Source organism: Lissotriton helveticus, chromosome 8 (genome assembly GCF_964261635.1).
Source record: "Lissotriton helveticus chromosome 8, aLisHel1.1, whole genome shotgun sequence".
Taxonomy (NCBI): Eukaryota; Metazoa; Chordata; class Amphibia; order Caudata; family Salamandridae; genus Lissotriton; species Lissotriton helveticus.
In genome coordinates this window covers 262,311,637-262,335,179 of record NC_136069.1, presented here as the reverse complement: position 1 = coordinate 262,335,179, position 23,543 = coordinate 262,311,637, and the positions used below count along the sequence as shown (strand labels likewise).

The following is a 23,543-nucleotide window of genomic DNA, read 5'->3' as shown; positions in this document are numbered from 1 at the left end:
GTACCTGTCAGCGATGCCTTCCGGACAACTCTAACAAGGCTGACTCGCTCTGCAGATTGGGGCTGATTTCCGAGCGAGCTAGTACAAAGAGCTCGTCTGTCAGTTAGTTAGACTTGTTCCTGATGAGATGTTTTGGTTTCTGGAGACGTACTTTGGGGGCCCGTAGCGGGCCCCCATTCAACTGTAGCTCTAAAAATTGGTCAGTGGGGGGACCCAAGTGTCCCCCCTACACATGCATGCATAGTGCGGGGGTACTGAGGTGTCCTGCGGCACTGGGTGCCCTTTTCCGCGACCTACTTTTTTTCTCTATGGGAGCCTATGCATGCTTTGTACAATAGGCTCCCGTCAATGGGACTCCGAGCGAACTGAGTCCGTCAATGCACAATTGCATTGTACTCGGTTGCTCGGAGCCCGAGTCGTTTGGAAAGCTCTACGGGCCCAAGTCGGCCATAGGGCTTTACCAGCGAGATCGTAATTGGGCTCTTTGTATTAAATATGGGAGTGACTAGTGGGAGTGGCTGGAAAAATGGGCATACTACTACTAGATGGAATGGGTTGAGGGAGGAGGGAGGAGGGATTTATGGGGAGATAGGGAGCGGAATGTACACACCCACAAAAGAGTAAGCCCACAACTATTCACAAACTGCATTCTTAAGTTACTACATCCAACAATGGACACAAAACCGTAGTACATTACTCCAGCTCAGAGCAGAATTGGTCCAGCTCCCCACATGTCCTAACCCAGTAAATAATGTTGAATTCATTTATTTAAAATAGTAAAAAAATATAAATAAATATAATTTAACAACATATCTAAAAGTAAAATGAATTTGTTATTTAATTAGAAGGTATTTTAACAACTTTTTGGAATTTGCAAACTAATGTAAGATTATTTTTGATTAAAAATTAATTAAAGTATTTGAAAAACATTCTATACTTTAATTTGAATAATTATAAATTAATAATAAAAAAAGTGGTCATTTTTTGGGCCGGTATTGATTTTTTGGAGAAATATTTTCTTATTTAATTTAATATACTTAAATTAATTATATATTTAATTTATAATTAGGTTAATGGGGCATTAAAACTTTTCTAAGTTCCTAATATACAATAATATTTAACATAAGATATGTTTAATATTTTGTTTTAGTTGTATACACACTTTTAATTTTGCCTTTAATTTAACATTGGGAGACTCAACCATTGAGGTGGACTTTTTCCTGTGATAAATTATAGGGAAAATTAATAAAAGTTTAACATTTTTATGTTAAATTAATTGTGTATATTTATTTTACATGTAGAACAAAAGAAAAATAGCTGTAGTAACTTTATTTTGAATTATATTTTTAAATAAGTTAAAATATTTTATTAAATTACAATTATTTTTCCGAAGTTTAAATTAAAATAAAAAATCCACATAACGCACGTTACGCATTAAATATTAAATGTGATGCAGAGAATAAATTAGGAGTAGGTTTATTACATTTTACTAAAAAATATGTTACATTCATTTATACATTCCAAAAACTTTTTAAAATATGCTTTAATTAAATAATAAGTATGATTTTTTTTGTATTCTTTTTAACATAAAATTAAATTTGCAGATATTGTAATCTATGTCAAATACTTAAATGTAATATAACATTATTTCCTATGGGGTTTTATTTCAAGTCCCTGTTTCCAGTATATTCTGTGGGAGGGTTTTGTAGTATTAGTGTATATCACAAAATATTACTTTTAGAAACCTACAGTGCAACAAATACAAAACAATAAAAAAAATCTTCTCATTGAGACTCCGGCCCTACATACAGAAGATAAAGCTGAGTTGATCATGTAGTTAATCATGTAGCACAGTAAGTAGAGGTATAGATCAAATACTATAACTTATATCTTACCATCTTAATACATTAGGGCAGCACTTAATTACAACTTCATTCCTATTTCATAATTTTCATAATTTAATGACTCCTACTTATGGTTACACCATCTGCAATTTTTTACTGTGTGTGACTTAACCCAATGTGGCAAGAAATCAGTAGTAGGTATTAGGCTAAATCAATAGTTCATCACCTTTGGTTTAAACTCGCTAGAAAACTTGCTCCTAAATATAGTTGTCTGTAACATTGAAGATATTAATAAACCACCAGGAATCTTATAATGTGGAGGTCGGACAGCCATTGCAGTGGTGGCAGGACTGTTGTGCTCCAGCGAGCCAGGCGATCCTTGGAATTGTAATAAGCCCTTAATCTTTCAATCAATCAATCAATCAGTCAATTTGTAAAGCGAGCTCCTCACCCGTTAGGGTCTCAAGGCGATGGGGGGGGGGGGGGTGAGCTGCAGCTAGTGGTCGAAGAGCCAGGTCTTGAGTAGTCTCCTGAAGGCCGGGAGGTCTGTGGTCTGTTGTAGGTGTAGGGGAGAGCGTTTCAGGTCACAGCGGCGCAGTGGGAGAAGGATTTGCCCCCAGAGGTGGCTCTGTGGATGCGCGGGACGGCAGCCAGGGATAGGTCGGCGGAGCGGAGCCTCCTGTTGGGTATGTATAGGGAGAGTCTGCTGTTGAGGTAGGCTGGGCCGGTCTTGTGGAGTGCTTTGTGTGCGTGGATCATGAGTTTGAAAGTGATTCTTTTGTCGACGGGGAGCAAGTGCAGGTCTCTCAGGTGCGGGGTGATGTGGTCTCTGCGTGGGACGTCTAGGACCAGGCGTGCGGAGGCGTTCTGGATTCTTTGGAGTCTGCTGATGAGTTTGGATGGGGCTCCGGCATTGAGGGCGTTTCTGTAGTCGAGTCGGCTGCTGATGAGGGCATGGGTGACTGTTTTCCGTGTGTTAGTTGGGATCCATCTGTAGATCTTGCGGAGCATACGGAGGGTGTGGAAGCATGAAGAGGAGACTGCGTTGACTTGGTTGGTCATGCTGAGCTTGGAGTCGAGGATGACCCCCAGGTTGCGTGTGTGGTTGGTTGGTGCCGGGGGGGTTCCCAGGGATTGAGGCCACCAGGAGCCGTCCCACGCCGAGGGGTTGGGCCCGAGGATGAGGATCTCCGTCTTATCCGTGTTCAGCTTGAGCCGGCTTGCCTCCATCCAGTCGGCGATGGCCTTCATACCCAGGTGCAGGTTGGATTTGGCGGTGAGGGGGTCCTTGGTGAGGGAGATGATCAGCTGGGTGTCATCGGCGTAGGAGATTATGTTGAGGTTGTGTTGTCTGGTGATGCGAGCGAGGGGAGCCATGTAGACGTTGAACAGCATTGGGGTGAGGGAGGATCCCTGCAGGACGCCATAGATGGTTTTGGTGGTTCCAGATTGGAACGGGGGGAGGCAGACTCTCTGGGTTCTCTCAGTGAGAAAGGAGGTGGTCCAGTCCAGGGCCTTTTTTCAGATCCCTGCATCGTAGAGGCGTGTGCGAAGTGTGTGGTGGCAGACGGTGTCGAAGGCGGCGGAGCGGTCCAAGAGGATGAGGGCTGCTGTCTCGCCGTTGTCGAGTAGAATTCTGATGTCTTGTGTGGCAGCGATGAGTGCAGTCTCGGTGCTGTGGTTGCTGCGGAAGCCAGACTGTGAGGGGTCCAGGATGCTGTTGTCTTCTAGGTAGCGGGTGAGCTGGGTGTTGACGGTCTTTTCGGTGACTTTTGCTGGGAACGGAAGCAGGGAGATGGGCCGGAAGTTCTTGAGGTCGCTCGGGTCCGCCTTGGCCTTCTTTAGTAGGGCGTTGATCTCGGCGTGCTTCCAGCTCCCAGGAAAGGTGGCGGTTTTGAAAGAGAGGTCGATAATGTTGCGCAGGTGGGGTGCGATGAGGCTGTTGGTTTTGTTGGCGATGTGGTGGGGGAGAGGGTCCGATGGGGAGCAGAGTGGATGGTGCTCATGGTCTTGATTATGTCTTCATTGCTCACGTTGGTCCATGTGGTCAGAATGTCGTGGTCGGTGGGATTGGGTGAGTTCGTCGTAGTGGGGTCCGTTGGGTTCATCCAGGAGTTGAAGCTGTTGTGGATGTTGGTGATTTTGTGGTGGAAGAAGGAGGCGAGGGCGTCGCACAGGGCTTGTGACGGCAGGATGTCGTTGGTGCAGGAGCTGGGACTGGAGAGTTCCTTTACGATGTTGAAGAGCTCTTTGCTGTTGTGTGCGTTGTTGTCGAGGCGGTCTGTGAACGAGGCTCTTTTGGCGGTCCTGATGAGGGGGTGGTGGTTGCGGATGGCGTCTTTGTGGGCTGCGCGGTTGGTGGGCGTTCTATCGCTAAGCCAGATGTTTTGGGGTTTCCGGCAGGTACGTTTGGAGGCTAGGAGCTGCGGGGTGAACCAGCTGGCTCTCTGGCTGGTGTCTCTGTCGGCGGGTTGTCACACTGGTGCTATGGTGTTGGTGCAGTTTTCCATCCAGAGTCTGAGGGAGCGGGCCCCTTCTTCTGGGTCGGTGGGGCTGGTCGGTGGGTCGAGTGCGAGGTGTGCTTCCAGTAGTTCTTTGGTGACTTTGCCCCAGCGTCGGGGGGGGAACTGTGGGGTGCAGTGGTGGATGACGGGTTTCTGGAAGGTGAAGTGGACGCAGTGGTGGTCGATCCAGGTGAGTTCGGAGGCGTGGCTGTAGGCGACGTGTGGGCTTGAGGAGAAGATGGCATCGAGCGTGTGGCCGGCGATGTGGGTCGGGGTTGTGACAATCTGTTTCAGTCCGAGGGTGGCGAGGTTGTCAACCAGGGTGGAGGGGTTGCTGTCGTTGTTGTTTTCCAGATGGAAGTTCAGATCACCGAGCAGGATGTAGTTGGTGGAGGTCAGCGAGTGCGTGCTGATGAAGTCGGCGATGGAGTGCGCCCACTTTTCCATTAGCATTGGTCAGACCCAAACACTGTCAGGTCTCTTGATATACCGCCCCCCAGGAAGTGACTGTGCTTTCAGGAAAGCTCTTCCTGAGCTGGTGAGCTCTCTGTCTTTGTTCTCTTCCAATATCACCATCATCGGCGATCTTAACATCCACTTTGATGCCATGGAGTTACCAATGGTCAGAGGTCTGCTGGACGATCTCGAAGCTGTACAACTTCCCCAATTGGTCCGTCATCCGACCCATGAGGGTGGTCATATTCTTGACCCGGTTTTCACTAATCTCCAATTGGCCGAGGTTTCCCCCCCCAGACCCATGGGTTGGAGCGACCACCATCTCATTGAGCTTTTGGTTACAATGGTAACACGTTCCACTGGGAAGCCCGATAAAACATCTTTCAGGCGACCCTGGAAAAAGCTCAAGTTGGAAGATTTCCACCGTCTTTTGGCCATTACACCTCTGGTGCTTACGGATGACGTCACAACGGGGTATGACGCCTTGTGCGCCTGGATCGTTCAAGCGCTGGATGTACTAATCCCAGCCAGCTGGAGCAGAAATCGATCCTCTCAGCCTAACCCCTGGTATTCGGAGGCACTTAGGAGGATTAAAGCCACCTGCCGTCGAGCCGAAAGAGCATGGAGGAAGAGCTACGACAGAGAGCTAAAAGCGCGCTATCTTGCTGAGGTGAGGATGTATCATAGAGCTGTCTGCCGGGCTCGAGCTGACTATTATGCTATGGAGTTCCAGGCGAGTTCCAATTCGTCCAAACTGGTTTTTAAAGTCTTGAAGGAGCTCACAGTGAACAGACTTCCAATTACGGAGATCTGTTCCCTTGCTCACTGTGAGTCGTTAGCCAGCTTCTTTGTGGAAAAAGTAAATGCCATCTACCGCTTTTTTACCAAAGTTGATCCTGACAGTACGTCTTTTACATTGCGTACCTCACAGTGCCTGGCCTCGTTTCTCTTACCATCAGAACAGGAGTTTAGTCTCCTAGCGGCCAAGGTTAAGTCTGGTTCACCAGATGACCCTCTGAGACCAACCCAGTTTTTGGACTCTGCGTCCTTTTGCCTTCCTCCTATTCGACATCTGGTGGATCAATCCCTCTCCACCGGGTTGGTCCCCCCTAGTTGGAAGGCCGCCTGTGTCATGCCGATTATAAAGAAGTCTGGTTTGGATCCGCTGAGGCCGGAGAGTTACAGACCTATCTCCCTCCTTCCATGGGTGACAAAGATCACAGAGGCTCATGTGAATAACATCTTAACAAAACATCTGACCTCTGCACACCTATTGGATCCTACACAGAATGGTTTTAGATCTGGGCATAGTACAGAGACGGCACTCCTATATATGGTTGAACATCTCCGCTCTGTACTAGATGCAGGTCAAACGGCGGCACTGGTCTTATTAGACCTCAGTGCCGCCTTTGACACTGTATCCCATACCATTCTTATTCAAAGGCTTGGTGAGGCAGGCATATCTGGCAAGGCGCTGGATTGGTTCCAATCGTTCCTTTCGGAACGATCCTTTCAGGTAGCGGTGCCACCGTTCAGATCTAAGTCTCATGCCATCACCCAAGGAGTTCCGCAGGGATCGGCGTTGAGCCCCACTCTCTTCAACCTATATGTTCAACCTTTGGCAGTGGTTGCGAAGAGTTGGGGCCTCACAATGGTATCATATGCCGATGATACACAGTTGGCAGTGGTCCTCAATGGGGACTCTGACCCACTGGCATCAAACTTTGCGGATGGTCTGAGGGCTGTTGCTAGTTGGCTTACAGCCAACTGCTTACAACTCAACGCCCTCAAAACCGAGGTGATGGTATTAGGGAAACATCCTGATCTGTGGGGTGTAAGTTGGTGGCCTAACGAGCTGGGTCCCCCCCCCAAAACCTGTTTCTGAACTAAAAAATCTTGGCGTTTGGTTAGACTCCAAACTAACCTTCGCATGTCACACTAAGAAGGTAGCATCTATGTGCTTCGGCATCCTGCGCGGTTTGAGGCCTATCCTCAAATTTTTTGATGCCCCCACACGCCAGATGGTGATTCAAGCCAGCGTCTTATCAAGGCTTGATTACGCAAGTTCACTGTTTTTAGGCGCTAATCAGGCGGAGGTCCTGCGACTCCAACGGGTACAGAATGCGGCCGCCAGGGCTCTGGTAGGCCTACCTCGCTTCTGCTCAGCCCGCAGTACAATTTTTAAATTGCACTGGCTACCTGAAATCAGACGCATAGAGTTTAAGACCCTTTGTTTTGCGTTTAAAATCCTTAATACTGATACCCCTACCATCCTCCAACACCTCTTGACTTTGTATACTCCCTCACGCAGTCTTCGTTCTGCAGGTCAAAAGCTAGCACTTGTCCCACGCTTTCAAAAGTGTAGATTAGGCGGTCGATCATTCTCAGTGCTGGCTTCCAAGCTCTGGAACGCGCTTCCTGCCCACATCCGATCTCTAGAAGATCTTTTTATTTTTAGGAAAGCTGTTAAAACTTATCTTTTCCCCCTGCCCTATTAAAATTTCGCTACTTTCTTTGCTTTTGTTAGTTGTGTTACCTTCTCAGTTATAGCGCCGGGACGCCCCTTTGCTGGGGCAGCTGTGCGCTCAAAAAAATTGATTAACATAACATAACATAACAGTTGCAGAATTGGGGGCGTGGGCCGGGTGGTCTGTAGATGAGGGTGCCTCTGAGTGTGGTTTTGGGGTCAGTGTGGATCTTGAAGTGCAGGTGTTCGGCGGTGGTGAGGGTGTCGTCGGTGTTCGTGGAGACCCTGATGGTGTTCTTGTGGACGATGGCGATTCCTCCTCCGACTCCGTTGGCACGGTCTCTGCAGGCGATCTTGTATCCGTCGGGGATGGCCATTGCGATGTCTGGGGCGGAGGTTTCGTTCAGCCAGGTCTCGGTCAGGAAGGCGATGTCTGGGGATGCGGTGGTGAGATGGTCCCAGAGCTCGACGGCGTGCTTGCATGCGGAGCAGGTGTTGAGCAAAATGCATCGTAGTCGGCCGGATCCCATTGCTCCTGGTGTTTTGGCGTCGCTGGTGCAGGTGAAGGTGCAGTTTCGGCAGGTGAAGGGGAAGTGGGTGCGCTTGGGGGTGGCTTTGAAGCAGTTGGGGGTCCGTCTGTGGTTGAGAGCGATGAGGGTGTTGGCGTCGTAGTGGAGTCTTGCTCTGTCGATGGCGTGGGGGCCAGGGGTCCTGGCGCTGGGAGCGGTCCAGGCGTGGACGGACGCAGACGGGCTTGCCTTAGGCGCGCCTTTGGCGCGCCAGCGGTGCGCCCGCTGCGCGCGTCCGCTGCCCGGCCGAGCAGCGGATCTCATTTAAGCAGAGGTGGGGAGGGAGGATCAGCTGGGAGGCGGGAGGCGGGTGGGCAGAGCAGTGAATGGGCACCGGGGGGTGGGGCGGCAGGGGGGGCAGCGGCAGGAAACTCGGCCAGGGCAGAGCCTAAGGGGAAAAAAGAAAACAGAGTAGGCACCGGGAACAGGAGGGAAAAACGGGCGAGGGGCAACAGGCACGCAGGGTACAGAATGAAGAGGGCGGGTGGGGGCACAGGCACACGGGGAACAGAGAGAAGAAGGCGAGCAGGGCACAGGCAAACAGCAGCAGAAGAAAATCGGCTGCGGCGGCGCCGGTATGCAGTCAGGTGCTAGGGCACCGGAGCGCGAACAGCAGGCACGAGATGGCAGGACGAAGGCACAGCAGTGGTGGCGCTGCAGCGGAGGGGGAGCGACCTACATCTTTCAGGGCATGTCTTAAAATGCCTTCTGCTGATTTTACTGCACCCTGTGATCTTATTATGGCAGCAGGAACTTGACGAGTCGAAATCAGCTGAGAACACCATAAGTGGCTCTTTTTTTTGTTAGACTGACAAAAGCGAATTCTGTCACTGTACATTCTCACCAGGAAAATCTTAATTTCATTATTATGGATCAATACAGTTTCATCAATGTTGACCATTATTTCACTGATCTCAATGAGTGTGAGCCCATAGCCATCACTCAAGAGAAGCTATAAAACTTAATTTGCTTTTTCAAAGAGTGCAAACTTAACTGAAGGTTGGTGGTTATGTTGCTCCTGGGGGCTCATTTTACATTCATAGTTTATGCACGCATTTAGTTGGGGTGGGCATACAAACCCACTGCAAATACATTCACCTCAGTGTTTTGATCAACTACTCAGCTGAAAACTTCATCTTGGAAGAAACTAACTGCCCTTTGAGACTCACATACTCTGTACCTTGTTGTTCCATCAATTCCTTTGGCCCTTGTTCTGGCTTAACCACAGATAAAAATAATCAAAGGATGGACGAGGATTGATACTTGTCCAGAGTCAATGTATGATACACACATAGGGAGCAGATCTTCAAATAAGGGAAGCCCTAATAGGTGGAATCAAAGGTCTGACCATCTGGATCACAGGGGATCTGAGTGATCATATCAAAGTGACCTCACACACCTGGTAGTGTGATGCTTCATCATTGGGTGCTCCTCATCAAGCTGGCGCTACAATGCCTGATGGTCCTGGATGCCCTTTTGTGGAGATCTTTTGATCAAAAAGTTGTAAGATGACTGCAAGTGAGGGGGTGATATAGGGTATTTCGCATCCAGGACAATGTTGGTCAGAGGGAACTCCGACCGACTTCTCAATCAGCACCGTAATGGTAAAGTGGATGGCTTGTGTAAATTGCACAGCCTACAATGGGAATTAGTTGTTTTCCCTAACCCTTTTGGTATGCAGTCAAGTGCAGGCAGGCAGGCCCCCTTGCCTTTACTGGAGCAGTTTCTGTTTGATCTTTTTTGATATGCAAAGTTTCAGAATTGGCTGCAGGCCAGGTTTCTCCAAATTATTTAAAATCTGCCAGGCATAGGCACAATTTGCTAGTGTTTGTTTGTCTTGCAGCCACAATTTCTGACACATGGTTTAAAATTAATGGTTTAGAGGTTGTAAAGGTAACTGGGATCAACCATATGCCCACTATCAGCAGTTTCTGCACGTATAGGTCCAAAAAGGCACTCGCTGTTGGCTTGCTACTTGTGTTTGAAATCTCTAGCCATAATTGATCTTCTCGCGAGTCTTCCTTTTACAGCTCTTATCTTAAAGCAAATTTTTTTTAAATGCCCCTTGTCTTTCATATGTTTGTTTAGTTAGGCTGAATTCCAGGTACATTTGCTCTGGGGATCCTTTCTTTGGGCAAACACTCATCTATAGGTGCTAATTTGAAGTTTGGGCAGAAGTTTGTAAGCACTTCCAAAAATGACTTATGACCCCTGAACTAATGTGGGAAATAGCTCGGAACGAATAATTTTCATCATAGGGTGAAGGATTGGGCCCCAGAGATTTTTGAAGAGTTTCAAGAAAGAGAGGAGCAGAGAAGAGGCATTGGCCTTTATAAGTTGTTTTTGAAGGAGGAAGGTTCATCGATTATCGATACCCTCCCCAAGGTACTTTATTTGACGATTTTTGTTTTCTCCAGATTAATTATGAGCCCATTGGATTTAGTTTAGTTATACTGTTTGTAGAAGGTGTTGAGGCCCTATTCTGGGTTTTTTTTTATACCAAAAGAGCGTAGAGGAGTCAACTAACCTGTTAGCCACTGAGTTTCTGGCTGTGTGCATTTACTTTCTCCAGATCCATCAGAAGATCGGCCAAGAAGATATTGAAAAGTAATGGGGCTAAAATGCTGCCTTGTGTTAATCCTGTCTCAATCTCCAATTTTAATTTAAAGCCATGTATCAGAGTACAGTGTAACAACGTTCTTTAGGAGAAGTGGTGAACTGTTTCCCGCCACTAATTTCTGCTATAACTTATTTTGGGGAATGGAGTCCAACGCTGCTTTGAAAACCAACAAGCAGAGGTACAGCATTGATTTTGTTTTAATTGCTCTGTCAATGAGGATAGCCATTTGATGCGGGAGACAATTCTGATGCTCATTTGCCCACGTCTCCAGCTCTTTTAATAAAAGGCCATGTAATATTTGGCCTCATTATCTAACAGAAACATTTGTTGGTAATTACCCAGATCTGCAATTTTGCCTCCATTGTATATTGGGTGGACTATTGCTTCTCACCAGGAATCAGGGATCTCTCAAATCATAATACAATGGGAGTTTGAATTTCCACCCAAAATTGGTGGTTGAACATGAATAGTTGCTGAGGTAGGCAGTTTGGGCCCAGGGACTGATCACATCGTCCCCTGTTTATCACCTCAGACACCTGCATGTTTCTTAAGTGTAACACCACCATGTTTACTGTAGTATTTGTTTCCATAGGGATGGATTTATTGGCTCTATATCATGCTGTCTTTGAACTTCGATAGGGTGGTCTTCCCATTTGCACTCCGCAGTATTTACAATTTCTTCTCCATCATGAGCCCTTTGAGACTCGGTTGTAAGATGGCTGTTGCACTCTGCAATTCTTACTGTTTGCTATTTACTGTGAGCCCTTTGGGCCTCAGTTACAAAGTCAGCCCATTTGTTCTACCCATTATTTGCATTGTTTGCCACCAGGCATCCCTTTTCATGTTTGTTTACAATAGTCCAGAATTCTTTCTAATTTCTTGACGTGTTTGCATGCAGTAGACACAACCAAAATGTCTGATTTAATTCTCGATTGATATCCCATAATTCTTTTTTGTATTTCTTATATAGAATAGATTTTTTTTGTCGGGGTCAACCTCTGACAAACTACTTAGAAAAAATTGGAGCTGTTGATGAAGCTCTTTTTTAATAGCCCTTGGGAACGGAGGAAGCCAGCTTGGTAGTCTTCTATTTTGCATCAGGGTGTGGGCTGTTTTTGTTTTGTACAGTAACTTGTTTAACTTCTCAGTTACCAGCTCCCATGACTTTGATGAGCTCAGTTTTGTTTTGGCCAGACTTTACCAAACTACTGCTCTTCTTGTTGATTTTACTATGCCATTCCATTTCAGTCCACTTAAAGTTGCTTTTACAAAGGCTTTGCCCTTGCCCAGTCCTTTCACATTCTTGAGTCCTTTGTTACATAATTGCATGGTCTGTAGGTTCTGCTCACTTACAGTAGGGTTGTCAAACTTAAATGATTCAAAATCTCTAAACAAAACAAGATTGTGCAGAGTAATGTTTTGTTGACAGGGTTGGTCCTCTTTTGCCCTTGCTTTCCCTATTGGAAGGCAGGCATCAGTAAATATAACCTATAAACTCTATTTTTATGGGTCTCATCTTTTTTTACACAGATTTAATTTGCTGAGGTATGTTCCATTGTTCATCTTGTAAAAGCACGTTATCATTTTCGAGTTGATTGTCAAATAGGTTCATATTTAAATCACTTGTTTTGAGCATTTGGCCATTTACATACTTTTGACTAAAATCTGCTATTATGGTTTTGAGATTTGTTATGATCAAGCGTTTTACCATTTAGTGAAGGTGTATGTAGATGTTTCTAGTTATGTGCTGTTCAGGAAAGCAACCAATTTTCCACTAAAACTGTCAAGATTCATGTTCCTTTTAATTTGACTTCATTTATTTTTCTATATCTAGATTTGCGAGATGTAGATTGCCAAGAACCCTTTTTTACCTGCCCTTTGACTTCGTTTGCACTAATTAAAACAAACCTTAGGAATAGTTTGGAACTGTAATAATATCTTATTTACATATAAAAAAAAACTTACACAAAAATCTTAGAAATTCAGTGAAAAAAACAAAGGTTAATGGGACACATTGTTAGGTGAAAATGTTATTTAAAGCATACTATTTTCAACGAATAATCCCACTGAAATTCACCAGTTATGGGTATCTCTAGTAACTATAACTCGTGCCCTAAAGTAATTTTAACTCGCTTCCTCATTTAAGAAAATGTATTCAACCCCGTGGGATTGGATCCCGCTTGCCTAAAAAAGGATTGGGCAGGGTGACTGCACACTCCAAAGGCCCCAAAAAGTATAACGGTCTGAAAAGACAGGGTCTACAGGGCCTCAGATTAAGGAGGAAGGGCTGTGCACCAACCTCTCCCATAAAAGGTATATGGGCCTCAGGCCATAGAGTACAAAGGGTCTAAAAAGGCTCAGGACTTGAGGATGCAGATCCCCCTCCCAATTGAAAGTAACTCTGCCTTAAGAGGTTGGGTCACCAGGGTCTAGAAAAGGTGGTTGTTGAATGCCACAGTCCCCACTAAGATATATTGTGCCATCTCCCTGGGGCTTGGCCCTCTCCGGGGGAAATAAAAAAGAAAAGAGCAGGATCTGATAAAAAAAATCTCAGTTTTTAGTCCGAGTGGGGGTCATGTGTGACCGCCCCCTCATCAGGTCTTGGGGGGGCATGGTGTCCCTTACCTGCCCCTATATGTTTTATTACTTTTTCTCAGGCCAAGGGACTGAGTCCCTGAGTCCTAATATGTCAGTTAGCACGTTTGTTGATTCGGTGGCAGCCAATCAAAGCTTATCTTGAGATCTTTCGGCTTCAGAGATCCTTGGTTGCATAATATATACATACATTTTTCACCTTAGGGACAGATTTATCATTCTTACACATAGGGGCCGATTCCGATCCTGGAAAAACGCTGTACAAATCGTGGTATGGAGCGTTTTCCCCATACAACTCGTACTTGTAAGGAGGCCTCTACAACCTAGGAAGTACGATCCGTACAAATAGACGCACTCCATACAAATTGTAAAAAAGACCATACAACTCGTATATACAAGCAATTCCGATTCGGATTGCTCTGTATACAACGTTCCCATGTATTCCCGGCAGCAGTTTACAACCTGGCAAGTACGATTCGTACAAACGGCACTCCATACAGCTCTTTTTTTACAAGAGCCAAAAAGTGCCGGAAAAACCTTGTACGCCCCGAAAACAGTACGAGACAGACCCCCTCATGTTCGCGTCGTACACCCCATGAATACAGGGGTACGGTGCGTATGTACAGTGCGTATGGATGGCACGGAAAGTGGGGTACGGTGCATACATACGCGATGAAGGGGTACTGGTCGTGTACGTACCGTACAAGCACCGTACCCCAAAATCGTGTATGTACGCACCGTACCCCAAAATCGCGTATGTACGCACCGTACCCCAAAATTGTGTATGTACGCACCGTACCCCAAAATCATGTATGTACACACCGTACCCCAAAATCGCGTACGTATGCGCCGTACCCCAAAATCGTGTATGTACACACCGTACCCCAAAATTGCATACGTACGCAGTGTACCCCAAAATCGCGTACGTACGCACCATACCCCAAAAACGTGATTTTGGGGTACGGTGTGTACATACGCGATTTTGGGGTACGGTGCGTACGTACGCTATTTTGGGGTACGGTGCGTACATACGCGATTTTGGGGTACGGTGCGTACGTTTGCGATTTTGGGGTACGGTGCGTACGTACGCGATTTGGGGGTACAGTGCGTACATATGTGATTTTGGGGTACGGTGCTTGTACGGTGCGTACACGACCAGTACCCCAAAATCACTTACGTACTTTGCGTACATGCGCGATGTTGGGGTACGCACCATACACACGCCTCGCATGTGGGGGGACCCCTGTACGCCTCATACCCCTATACGACCCGTACCCCGGTATGAGTCGTACCCCCAGAACGAGTCATACCAGGGTACAAGGCGTATAGGGGTTCGCTTCGTTGCCCGGTACAAGTCATTCCCCGTATACAGGCCATTTTCCATACAAATCGTATGCTGACAACCCGGTACGAATCGTACTTGACGGGTTGGACAGCCTTTTTACAAATTGTATGGTCTTTTTTACAAGTCCGGGTCGTACAGCTTTTCCCCGATCCGATTTGTAAGGATCGGGCCGATCTGTATGTATTTTTCCCGTACGAATCGTACTACACGGGTTGGAAGGGACTTTTACAATTTGTATGGAAAAAATACAAATCCTATTTGTATGGAAAATAAAAATCCAGGATCAGAATCGGCCCCATAGAGTACTGCACTGTATTTACCATTATATGGCACATTCCTGTCCTTTTCTTGCACACATTTGGCTGCCTACCACCAATGCAGGCCCCCTTGTGTCATGTTGCAAGGGTGCCTGCATTGTAGGCAGGATTGCTTTTGTGCAGGAAGGGACACTTTCCTGCACAAAAGCAATCTTGAGAGGCATGTTCCTCATCCTATGTGGGCTGGAAAATGCAGCATACATTAAAAGAGTAAAAAACGAAGAGAAATACAGATTTTTCTCCTCATTACGACTCACCTAGGGAGGTTCAGAATTTTGACACATTTCCTGGTCCACTACTAATGGTAAAGCAGGGAACGAGCCAAAATCTGTGGGTGGATGTGTGGGAACAGCCACCCCCCAACCATGGAACGCATCCTTGGTGCAGAGCAAAGCAGAGTAGCACTGAGTAACGCAAGACAACAATCTACTCTCCCATGCGTTACTCTAGATTTATCAAGCCATGCAGGGCCATGAAAGGAAGTCTTGCATGGCCTTCTAAATCTCACTTAGGTTTTGTGTTGCCCTTGCACCCCCCTTGCATGGTGCAAGGTTGACGCAAAACCTAAATAAATATTGTCCTCAATTTCTCAAAAATTACAGAATGCAGTTCCACCAAATCACAAAAGTCACACTCTTTGGACCAGGATTTAGGGTTCTGTCAAATTTGGTGTAATTCTGTTCAGTCTTTTTTACGGATGGCTGTTCAATTTTTTCATGGCATATTGCATTGTGAAAACATATTTGGGGACCCTCCTTTTTCTCAGACCACACTTGACGAATCACTCAAAAACTTTTCAGGAAGGAGCTGATGTAAATTATTCTTATTTTTGGAACGTTTTGTGAAGATTTGTCGAACTGCGCCTAAATTATCAGCAAACCAAAAATTCAATTTCCTAACGAAGCGTAGTCTTAACTATAACTACCTGGTGGCGACTGTCTCTCGGTTTTACTTATATTTAAAGCTTGCTCTATAGTAACCTGCATGATTCTGAAGCTGTTTGGTTGTTTTTTCAGCATGTCTGCTAGTACTAGCACATTCTGTGACAATCAAGTTCTTTGTAATAGATCTGCAATCTTCACAAACAGATGATATGGAAACATGAAATAGAGACAATCTGATTGTGATCATAACAAGCATCATCTCAGCTTTCTGTATTCACTCTCTGTTACATTTGGACTGTCTGCAGCATTTTGGTGTTGTGCAGCTGTCTGATTTACAATTGCTAATATTGTCATTATTAGTTTAAAGTAGCGCTTCATCCCACAGTTTTTGCTCTTACTAATGTTCTGGTTTATGCAGCGCATCCCTGGTAGAGAAACTGAAATAGCACATTCGGATACCTGCATTAAGGGTATGGTGCATCTGTAAACACAAGCCATGTATTACAGGAGGTGATACATGTTATTACATAAAGTGATGAAAGGGATGTATTAAAGTAGTTGATGAAAGTGATCTTGTTACACATTTTACGTGTTGAGATGATACCTTTTCATGCAATGCTTACATAAATCTTCTGTTCCATTGTGTTCTGCAGGCATTGAAATTTACCCCAGAGACAGGACACCTCAAAAGAAAGGGGAGGACCAAGAACATTGCCCTGGTGGATATTCAGCTGGAGCACCACGAGCGTTGTGATTGTGTCTGCAGTTCCCGGCCACCCCGATAAACCGGACCAGCAGAGCTTGTTTGATTGCATCTTATGGACGTTATCGTTTTAGGGAGGAAGGTCTCCCCGGTTGGCGACAGAACTTTGCTTCTAGCCTGCACTGCAATGAATACATGATTGCTGTGCTGCTGCATAGCTTTGGTAATTAGCACAGAGGCAGCTAGATGAGCATTTCAGAAACCTAACTCTGCGGCCAGGGTCGAGCATGAACATAGTATGTAAGGTATCTGAATATATGGCACCCAATATGATATGTATGGGGCTGTTTAGAAGCACATACATGGCTGAATAAGCAAGGCTTCTAGGGTTCACACTTCAGCCATGAATTCTGTGGTAGTCCACTGTTACTCTGCTTATCCCTTGCAGTTCATTGGAGTATACGTTCTTCTGGGATCTGTGCTTCCAAATAATGTACAATAGGCTAATATAGAGGCTGGATCACCTGGGAATCCCTTGTTACAATAACCTCTGAGTGAAATAATTGTATCCTGACCAACCTAGCGTGACTGGCGTCCCTCAACATCATGTTGTTTTAATTAATGCGTGATGTCAAAGATTTGAGAGAGGTTGGTTCAAGGTGCATTTTGGTTTCGAAAGTCCCACTTTTAAGCCCATACTTTGCCATGTCACACATCTTGTGATATTGGCCAATTATTTCATTTTTCTTTCATGGCTTGCTCAGCTGTAGATTGGAAGAGCATAGAAGCTGACTTTGGTAACTTGTAAATATGGTTATTCTTTTATCCTGTGAGCTTTTCCTGTTAAATTTGCAGTTGCTGTGCACTAGGGGTTTCTGTTCCCGCATACCATTTCTAAATGTGCTTAATGGACAAATCCGACAGTGAACCGAGAGGTAAACTGTCCCAGCACAGTGCAGCTTCGGTTTCCTCAGCATATGGTTTCATTCAGCCTAAGTGTGCCTAAAAAGAGTTCACGACAAGTTGCTTCTAATATTTTCGCCTCTTAATCCATTTAAGTAAATATAAGTAAATGAAATGGAAAGATGTCCAAAACGTGAGCAGTGAGTCTCGTGCTTCATCAGATAGGATGGGATGAATTCAGTAAGTGTTTTTTCATTTTGTTTGAAGGTTCCCTGCATAATCTATGTAGGAAAGGAGCCTCATATTTCTACTAATCCAGATCAAGAAACTGCCTTCATTCTAAACTTTAATTCGCGAAAATGAAATAGCGAAAAGGAATAAATAAATAATCAGTTGTCTTTTTAAAAAGTGTGTCACAGCTAGGAATGAGGAATGACAAACGTTGTTTCTTAACGTAAAGAATTACTTACTGTAAGTTTAGCTAAAACCTGTGGATGCCTTGTCTCTACTCTCTAGTTTAATTTCCATTATTCAAATTACGTTACTTGCCTATCTTCTACAATTACTAAACAAGTATTTGTAGATCACCCAGGTGCAACTAGTAGCATCATAGATCATCTAATAAAACCAATATAAGTAAAGTAATAGACAGAGGAAAAGTGGGAAAGGCCTGGGATACTTTTAAAATCTTCAACTCTGTATCCTACCGCCTGAAAGAAACAAGCACAAAGCTTGTTAACATATTCTTCTCTAAAATATTATTTTCTAAAATATCCTACTCTGATGTGTGTAGTTCTATTGATTTAAAAAGATTACGTAGACTCTTATTCATAAATGGCTCATCATATTTTGATGGAGAGAGTTGTGAATTCTAATACAGAAGAACATGGCTAAAGTGTTCAGTTCTTTCTGCATTCCAATAAGTAATGAATTTTCTTTTAAAGTATGGTATGCTAAACACTGTGGGGCAGATTTATGAAGGCCTTGCGCCGCCGGTGCGTCATTTTTAACATGGGAAAAAGTGACGCACCGGCGGCGCAAGGCCTTCATAGATCTGCCCCTGTGTTTCTGCTAAATAATTCTTTCACCATTGAGTTACATGCACATTGCATTTTTACTGATGATGAATGGATTTACAATAAAGCCCTCATCCCACCTGTTATTGTACACCCCTATACTACTCAAACATAGGACACCACTGTGCTCTGTTGCAGAACAATCTATTGTGAGTTCTAATATGGAATGGGAGGCCATGGCATGGGACAGGGGCATTTGAGGACAGAGACATTTGAGAATTTCTAGGATTCTGGAAGTGAGAACAAAACCCTTTTAAACTTCAGTAGCATTACAGAAATGTAATAATTGAAAAAGAAAATTGTGGGGCATATACTACTTAACATGCCTTGCACAAGTTGCTTGTGTATTCCCTGCTTATTGGAATAGCCCCATCTCATGCTGCCCTGCCAATAAAAGCAGAGAGGGAGTTGTAGCCTGTGGGATAGTTGGACCTATATAGCTGGGCCTGGATACCCAACATTACTGTTACATCTGTTTTCCTCGTCACATTCCCTTTTCTATGAAGGTGGTTCCACCTCAGAGACAGGCAATAATGCTTGCCTTCTATTTGAGACCTTCCACAGTCGAAATAACATACACAACCTTCATTCAGCCACTCAGCATGTTCTGACTGTCTTTACAGAGCAATTCACTATTAGATAACAAACAAAGTAATTCCCTATTTCCATATTAAAATCTGTACATATATGTTCCTGGCTTTTGGTCATGTAGCACAGCCATGATCAACGGCTAATCATGCCAGACCATGGCAGGTCTGTACATCAGTGCCTGCTCATAGCCTAACCCTAGCACTCAACGGAGGTGCGTGTGCTGACTGTTCATCTGCTGGGACATCATTCCCCGGGAGCTGGTGGCCTCCCCATCAGACAATGTCAGAAACAGTAGATGAAGGTCTCTGTCAATATTTTACAGTCATTTACTTTGTATTATGGTAAGAGCTTATCATTGTCCAGTCCTTTCAGCAATTTTTTAGTGCATCTCAAACAGTTAAACTTGTGATTTCTGTGCCTTTCCACCTCATATTTGACTTTAAACTGACTCAGTCACTCACTTGTTTATACCTACATTCAAGACCTTTAACTGAAATCATGAAAATGAAGCACAGGGCCATTCCTTGGTTCTAAGCTTTTTCATTCAGAATTTTACAAAATCTTAAAAAGCCTTTGACAACAGAACATGACTGTTCTTTCTCTTGATAGGGTTGGTTTGGTGACATTCCGATCTTCCACTGCTTTATTGTCCTTGTCATCGTTAGGTTTTTTGTTTTAGATATGAAACACTACTTTCCCTTACAGCATCAGTTCTCATTCACTCTCTTTGCCCCACTTAGATATGCTTATCATTGTCTACCTCTCAATCATGCCAATGTGCTGATGGTAGGCTAGATTCAAAGACTCCGTCAAACATAGAGATCAGGCTCTTGATATTGTGAGAAATTAGTATGATTTGGAACTTCTGTCTGTCCCTTCTGCTTCAAGAACGGTCCATGTTCATCTTTGAATATGTCCAGACAAGCACTTTTGATGATTTGAATACAGACTAACAGGACACTGTAATTTTTAACCATATTCTTCCTAGCAAGGTAGTTGCCAGAGGAGTTTAGGCTGGTGCTGTACTTGAAAAATGCCAACACATTCCTCTGCCGTTGCCCCTTAAAAATTGTTTCTCTATATCAAGTTATACTCTCCGTCAAGAACCAACGTTAATTACCTTTGATCTTTGTCTGTCTCTGACTGTTTCTCCATTTCTTCACCAAACACCTCCACTACTAACAGAAGACTACCAGTTTCAATTGTAAGTCCATCCAATGATCAGTTTATTTGATTGATTGACTGGTAGAAGCATATGGTTCCATCTGGCAGGTTGTCTCATCATACAGAACAGCTGTATGCACACGGTTGGTGCTTATTTCATTATAAATATTTTTGAACCATCATCTGATCCCTTCTCATCTTCTTGACTAGATGAAATCCAAAGTTTCCCGTTATGTAACTTTAGAGTTCCTTCATCTTGTTCAAAGAGGAAAACATCCACAACAATTGGGCATCAGCTAAAAATTGTATGTGGTTCATGACAATGTGATGGCTTCAAAGAGGGCAGTGCACTGAGTCAGTCTTTTTCTTAAATTGTTGGAAACCCATCTCCTGCTTTACTGGGCACCTCAATCCAAAAGATATTTAGGGTTTGGTGCAGTGCTACAAGAAGCAAAGGGGGCTCCGAAAGTGAGGTTAGCCCCATAACATCTGACAATAGATTCTGAGTTGGATCCGTTCAGTCAAAGGGTGATCACTGCAGGATACTGAGGATGTGCTATTGAATATTGCTCATGTTTCTTAACAGATCATAATCATTAATTGAATTGGAAGGTTTTTATCATGTTCTTTCACTTGCTTTTCAGTTTTGCTCAGCTCAATCAAGGTCAACTGACTACATTTCTGGCTTACAATTAAGCCACAAAGCCTAACTGACCCAGGAAGGTAGGATTGATCTCATCATCTAACTGATCAGGCCCTAAATATTTGTCTTGGGCAGAGGAGGTTATTTCTATTCTTTTTTCCAATTACAATTTTGTAACATAATTTTTCGAAAAAATACAGTCAGAATTAGTGCATTTTTGCCTCTATTCCCATTTGTTTGTGATGTCTGTGCCTTGGCTTGGTCATCTGTGGACTGACATCTTTACAGAAGAACACTTCTGGTTCCAAGATTTTAAGTGAAAATTATGTCTTAGTTATGACCGAGGAGAAATTCTCCTTCTTCCCCATAGGGAGATTAGCGTGGCTTATAAATATCGATCTGCAACAATATTGACTGAAAGGTATTGACATTATCTACATTGCAAGTAGATGTGGAGTTAGAATATTAAATCTACACCCGCCACCCATGCTTAATTTGATGATATTGTACTACAGCTTGATGTCTATGTTATTGAAGATCGATATTTTTGTGTTTGATATTTTACCACATACTTAAGAGATCCAAGATGCTTGCTGCAATGCAAAGTGTTTTCATCTCTGTCGTTTCAATGTCTCATAAGTTTAATGCTTATCATAACCAATTTTTGTTCAGTTTATTGGTTGGGTACACCATGGTCTGCAGTGCAAAATATGTGTATTTGTTGAACCGTGGATGAATATTTTGACCATGGATTTCTAAGCCTGTGGCTTTTGGCCAGATTTTGACTGAGAGCTCTGGCATTTTGTTCAGGACTCCATTCCTGGAATTCGGCCTTACTGCAGTAGATGTTTCAAGATCAGTCTTTTGACCAATCTGAGAACATGCTTCATACCATCCTTTCAGCCAAAGTGCTATCCTTCGTCGCTATTACAATAGGTGGCGGGATAGGAGAGTTGGGAAAACTTACTTCAGCCCAGCTGGGCCAAAAGACTTTACCGTCTTGGATAACAGTTTGTGTTTTCAATATCTACTGCATCATTTTCTATATGGGTCAAGAACTGGATCTCAGGATGGTTACTTTTTGGGATGACAGTTTCACAGGCTGTGTTAAAAGGGCTTTACCAGTCAGTTAATCCACTATTAATGACTTCTGAATGGCGGACTCATTCAGTTCCCTTTGGGATGATGGTTCTGAGTCAAGTGACATTCTCAATATGCAAGTGTCCTTGCCTCTCTCCTGGGTATAAGCAACATTGAAACAAAAAGACTGTATCAAGAAAGTGTTGCAGTCAGTTAGATGCTGATTATGGCTAACATATCTCATTTTGTAGCTTCTGATTATGAAAATAGAGTCCTGAATAAAATTCTGGACTTAAAGTTTCTTACCTCGTCTAGCAGCATCAGGGTTTAGCAGATCATGATGAAAAACCTTTAATATTTATAAGGCATAATAATCTTGTGAAACAAAGGGAGAGGATGTGGCATAATGGCCTGAGCTGCCAATTTTAGAGCGGTGGGAACCAGGTTCGAGTCTTGGTGTCAGCGTCAACATCCTGTTATTCTGGGAAAATTACTTATTCTCCCTGTGCCTACAATTCAGCGCCTTGAGACCCTTACGGGAGATTTGCCATGCTTTACAAATCCTGGACTGATTGTTGATGGGGCTTCCAAATGCCAAAAATGCCACTGAGTCCATAAGACGATGATGAGTGACACCCAGTTAATAGACGGTGTAAGGGTGGTGATATCAATAGTATGATGGCAATGGGTATGTCAACCCAGGCCTGTGAACACTTAGGAAGATTCTGTCTGCCAATTATATACACATGTTCACTGTTGAATCAATCAATAGAAAACACAGAACAGCGCTGTCGTACCAATTCAGGGTCACTTCTAATGTTCAAAAGGCACAGTTTGTTCGTCCAAAGAATTTTAATATGTTCCCTCTGGGTCCCAGATGTCGCTTTAAATTGCTGCAAATGTTTCCGTGGGAAATACTTTATCAACCTCGTTAATTGTGTTTGTTGAAGGGAAGCATTTGAAAGCAAAGGTCTCAGCCCTCAGGTGCACCTGGTTTTATATAAGTGATTTATAAAGCACCTGGTTACTTCTGATAAGTTGTCCCTGCGCTAAGGTCTCACACTCAGAAACCTCGCCCGGTACAGCATACTGAAAAAGAGCTCAATAAAGCCGACCTAAACAACCAGTTTTTTTTAGATTTTTACGGAACAAACCTTTTGTTGACAACTTTTTGTCGATTACATTCCTACGTAATGCTATTCCTACCCCTCTCACTTTTTGACACTCAAGTAGAATGGTCTGAGTGTGTAACTGAGCAAGAAAAGTCCGAATGAACTAAAAGCCCGTGCTGTCTAGGTTTGGGCTCACTGTCCTCTGACCATCTCTTTGATTCACCCGTTTTTAGGCCTGGCTTGACAGAACAAGGCATAGTATTGGCCAGTTCGTTTTACCATACAGTGAGTGGGCTTTATCTCCACCCAGAAGAGCATGACCCTTTCACCTCATGCAATGGGCTAATTTGTGTGCCATTCCTCTTTCCAGGAAGTGCTTTGAATGGAATGGATTAGGGACAATTTTATGAATGTGAAGCCCTCTAGATCATTACGCTGTTTGTCACATTGAATTCTTTATCGCCTATACATATTCTTTAAAAAAGAAGTCTTTTTGCTACTTTCACCCCAGAATTGGCAAAGCCAACAGGCCAGGCCTTAAAAATGAGATACAATATATGTGTGCATGCTATACCTGTAAACAGCATTTGGGAATGCCTGTTTTACATGCATTCGACTGTTAAAGCCAGACTCATTGGCTTTGCCAGTGCTTGTGTTAAGAAGAACATGT

The 23,543-nt window shown here is 44.1% G+C and overlaps 1 protein-coding gene across 1 annotated transcript in view; it reads left to right on the top strand.

Moving 5' to 3' along the window:
- The window catches only part of PDGFD (platelet derived growth factor D), a 968,283-nt gene extending 950,109 nt beyond the window's left edge, over window positions 1-18,174 (top strand). Inside the window, exon 7 of the mRNA XM_078657021.1 lies at window positions 16,255-18,174. Coding sequence (XP_078513147.1) covers window positions 16,255-16,386 — 132 coding nt within the window. The 3' untranslated portion in view covers window positions 16,387-18,174. The remainder of the gene's footprint in view (window positions 1-16,254) is intronic.
- The last annotated feature ends 5,369 nt before the right edge of the window (window positions 18,175-23,543 follow it).